Source organism: Mangifera indica, chromosome 13, assembly GCF_011075055.1.
Source record: "Mangifera indica cultivar Alphonso chromosome 13, CATAS_Mindica_2.1, whole genome shotgun sequence".
In the NCBI taxonomy this organism is placed as follows: Eukaryota; Viridiplantae; Streptophyta; class Magnoliopsida; order Sapindales; family Anacardiaceae; genus Mangifera; species Mangifera indica.
In genome coordinates this window covers 4,604,484-4,608,611 of record NC_058149.1, presented here as the reverse complement: position 1 = coordinate 4,608,611, position 4,128 = coordinate 4,604,484, and the positions used below count along the sequence as shown (strand labels likewise).

At 38.2% G+C, this 4,128-nt stretch overlaps 1 protein-coding gene across 1 annotated transcript; it reads right to left on the bottom strand.

Moving 5' to 3' along the window:
- Positions 1 to 1,559: 1,559 nt before the first annotated feature.
- LOC123194976 lies at positions 1,560 to 3,560 on the bottom strand. Its single transcript, XM_044608493.1, has 3 exons — positions 2,642 to 3,560; positions 2,403 to 2,482; positions 1,560 to 1,967 (listed from the first exon to the last, which is right to left on the bottom strand). The coding sequence occupies exons 1-3, from the start codon at positions 3,558 to 3,560 to the stop codon at positions 1,560 to 1,562; spliced, it is 1,407 nt and encodes a 468-aa protein (XP_044464428.1).
- Between the last annotated feature and the right edge of the window lie 568 nt (positions 3,561 to 4,128).

Genomic DNA, 4,128 nt, shown 5'->3' with positions numbered 1-4,128 from the left:
AAATCCTTTAAAAAAAAAGAAAATAACAACTCATGATAACTAAGCACTCTCCTAAATAAACTAGGATTCCTAATTAAACTAGGATAACAATTAGATAATAACTAAACAAGCTTTCCTAATTAAACTAGGATAACAACTAGATAATAACTAATTACAAAAAGGGCTAGCTGAATTGATATGACTTGGGCTTCCATATGCATATTCGACTAAGCCCAACATGTGCTCCTTGCTGCCTTTAGCCCAATTCATGTATTTGGGCTCCTTGTGTTAATGTAAGCTCTTTTAATTCTTCAAATTGAATTAAATGCACAAGTCTTGAACTAAACTCCATGCTTGTCATGTCGTTGACCATGAGTTGCCCTTCGGCTTCCCTCGAACTCTTTCCCATAAGCTCCAAATGACTTTGAACGAGCCCAATGATTGCTGCTTTCATCTTCTTGGCTCTTGCTCGTGTAATTGGGCCTTCGTCATAGCTCAATGGATCCAAATTCTTTGTGTTTGTTGAAGTAGAATGCTTCCCCATGTGTGAATTCGGTGAAGTTATCCCTTGATCATATGCATCACTCCCCCCTTCCTCGAAAGGATTCGACCTCGAATCTCCACCTGCATAATCAAAAGGAAGAAGGTCAAAAACATTAAAGGTTGCACTAACATTATACTCACCAGGGAGATCTAATTTATATGCATTGTCATTAATCCTTGCAATAACTTGAAAAGGTCCATCTCCGCGTGGGTGAAGTTTAGATCACCTTCGCAAAGGGAACCGTTCTTTGCACAAATGCAGCCAAACCCAAACGCCAGGCTCAAAAACCAACTTCTTACGCCCTTGATTCCTTTGGTTTGCCACTTGTTGGTTCCTTTTATCTATGTTTTGCCTCACTTTCTCAGGGAAATTGTGCACAAATTCTGCCTTCTTAGCACCATCGAAATTAACACGCTCTTCCAAAGGTAAAGGAGATAAATCTAATGGTGTTAAAGGATTAAAACCATACACAATTTCAAAAGGTGAATAGTGCGTGGATGAATGCATAACCCTATTATATGCAAACTCTACATGGGGTAAACTTTCATCCCAAAACTTCACATTCTTTTTTATGATAGCACGCAATAATTGCCCTAAAGTTCTATTCACAACTTCAGTTTGACCATCAGTTTATGGATGACAGGTAGTACTAAATAACAACTTAGTTCCAAATTTTGCCCACAAGGTCTTCCAAAAGTGGGACAAAAATTTTGCATCCCTATCACTAACAATAGTTCTTGGCATACCATGCAAACGTACTACCTCTTTAAAGAACAAATAAGCAACATGTGAAGCATCATCAGTTTTATGACAAGGAATAAAGTGTGTCATCTTAGAAAACCGATCAACTACCACATAGATGCTGTCATTACCACGTCTAGTCTTAGGTAGTCTAAGTACAAAATCCATAGAAACATCTACCCAAGGTGAATGTGGGACAGGCAATGGCATATACAAACCATGTGGATGCACTTTAGACTTAGCTTTTAAACATGTGATACAATTAGTGCAATACATAGAAACATCAGATTTCATGTTAGGCCAAAAAAAAATGCTCTTGTAAAATATCTAAAGTTTTAGCTATGCCAAAGTGACCCATCAAACCTCCTTCGTGTGCTTCACGAATTAACATCAAACGCAAAGAACACTTAGACACACAAAGCTTAATCAAACGAAACAAGTAGTCATTATGCTTATAAAATTTTTCAAAGGCAGCTTTCTCACATGCATTATACACATTGCTAAAATCATGATCATGTGCATACAACTCTTTAATATGCTCAAAACCAAGCAATTTAGCATCTAAAGTAGTAAGAAGTGTGTACCTTCTTGACAATGCATCAACCACAACGTTTTCCTTACCTTGCTTATATTTGATGACGTATGGGAAGGATTCCAGAAATTCACTCCACTTTGCATGTCGCTTATTGAGTTTGTTTTGACCCTTCAAATACTTCAAACTTTCATGGTCGGTATGGATGACGAACTCTTTAGGCACAAGGTAGTGTTGCCACGTCTCTAATGCCCTCACTAATGCATACATTTCCTTGTCATATGTTGAGTAGTTCAATGTTGCACCATTCAATTTTTCACTAAAGTATGCAATTGGCTTGCCCTCTCGCATAAGAATAGCACTAATTCCCACTCCCGAAGCATCACATTCAATCTCAAAAGTGTTATCAAAGTTAGGCAAAGCAAGAATAGGAGCAGAAATTAACTTAGATTTAAGCATATTAAACGCCTTATCTTGTTCATCACCCCACTTAAAACCAACATTCCTTTTAATAACTTTTGTCAAAGGGGCGGCTATGCTAGAGAAATCACGCACAAAACGCCTATAAAAACTAGCTAAGCCATGGAAACTTTGAACATCCCTAACATTTTTAGGTGTAGGCCAAGATTCAATAGCCTTAACCTTTTCATTATCAACCTCAATACCATGCTCGCTAACAACATAACCTAAAAATATAACCTTAGGCACACAAAACGTACATTTAGCAAGCTTAGCATGCAACTTTTGTGCACGCAAAACACAAAAAACAGATCTCACATGCAAAATGTGGTCTTCAAGTGATTTGCTATACACAAGTATATCATCAAAATAGACAACGAATTTGCCAATAAATTCACGCAAAACATGGTTCATTAAGCGCATGAACATACTAGGAGCATTAGTTAACCCAAAAGGCATCACTAACCACTCATATAAACCATATTTTGTTTTAAAGGCAGTTTTCCATTCATCTCCTACTTTCATTCTAATTTGATGATAACCAGCCATTAAATCAATTTTAGAGAATATACGTGCACCATGCAATTCATCTAACATATCATCTAAACGAGGAATAGGATGGCGATACTTTACAGTGATTTTGTTGATGGCGCGACAATCAACACACATACGCCATGATCCATCCTTTTTTGGCACCAATAGAACAGGAACAGCACATGGGCTCATGCTTTCTTTAATAAACCCTTTTGACAACAACTCATCCACTTGACGTTGTAACTCCTTTGTTTCTTCGGGATTGCTCCTATAAGCTGGGCGATTTGGAATTTGTGCTCCAGGAATGAAGTCAATTTGATGTTCTATCCCCCTCAATGGCGGCAAACCATCAGGCATGGATTTAGGAAACAAATCTTCAAATTCCTGCAACAAAGCTTGAAAAGAACTAGGGAGAGAAGAGAGAATTGAGTTAGATTCAAAAGATAAACACGCATCCTTGAATACCAATAGTATCAAAGGCTGCCTTGTTAAATAAGCCTTTCGAACCTCACTCCCTCTTGCATAAAAATTACCTTTTACCTCTTTTTTTGCCACTCTTTGCACACTATTATCTCCTTTTGCATGCGCACTCTCATGAATTTTTTTCTCACTGCGCATCCTCTCTACTTGCTCTCCTTTTTCCTCTCTATTTGCACACCTCTCTTGGCTTTTCTCACAGCTCTCCTTTTGCTTGTGCATCTTTTCTTTTCCATGTGCACTCTCACATTCACTCAAAGTTTTTTGATCTTCGTATACTTCTTTAGGCGTCATAGGTAACAAGTTGACATGTCACCATTCATGTTGAATGAATATCGGTTAGAATACCCATCATGTATAACACGCCTATCATATTGCCAAGGGCGTCCCAATAATATGTGACTAGCATGCATAGGTACTACATCACATAAAACCTCATCATGATAACGCCCAATAGAGAATGAAATTAATGCTTGCCTCGTGACCTTAAGATCCCCACTATTATTCAACCATTGCAACCTATAAGGTCTAGGATGTTTAGTTGTTTTCAACCCCACTTTATCAACTAAACCAGCATTAACAACATTAGTGCAGCTACCACCATCAATAATCATACTACACAATTTATTATCTATCATGCATCTAGTATAGAAGATATTTTCGCGTTGTACCTCATCCTCCTTAGCTTGCATGTTTAGAGCACGCCTTGCAACCAACGTGAAAATTGGTCCTTTAGGGGCTGGTTCATTGCCCTCTTCTTCTGAAACATCCTCCAATAGTGGCATGTCACTCAAGTCATCATCATCCTCGCTCCCATCTTCACTCACCACCTCCCTATTGCGTAAGGTCATCACCTTTGCAT

Excerpts from the sequence above, each read along its gene's own strand:
- LOC123194976 (XM_044608493.1), bottom strand. The coding sequence starts at position 3,560 with ATGACGCCTAAAGAAGTATACGAAGATCAAAAAACTTTGAGTGAATGT. Across the intron at positions 2,483-2,641 it reads TGTTTTGCGTGAATTTATTG|GTTATGTTGTTAGCGAGCAT; the intron begins GCAAATTCGTTG and ends TTATATTTTTAG. Across the intron at positions 1,968-2,402 it reads CTTGGCCTACACCTAAAAAT|GGTCAAAACAAACTCAATAA; the intron begins GTTAGGGATGTT and ends AAGTATTTGAAG.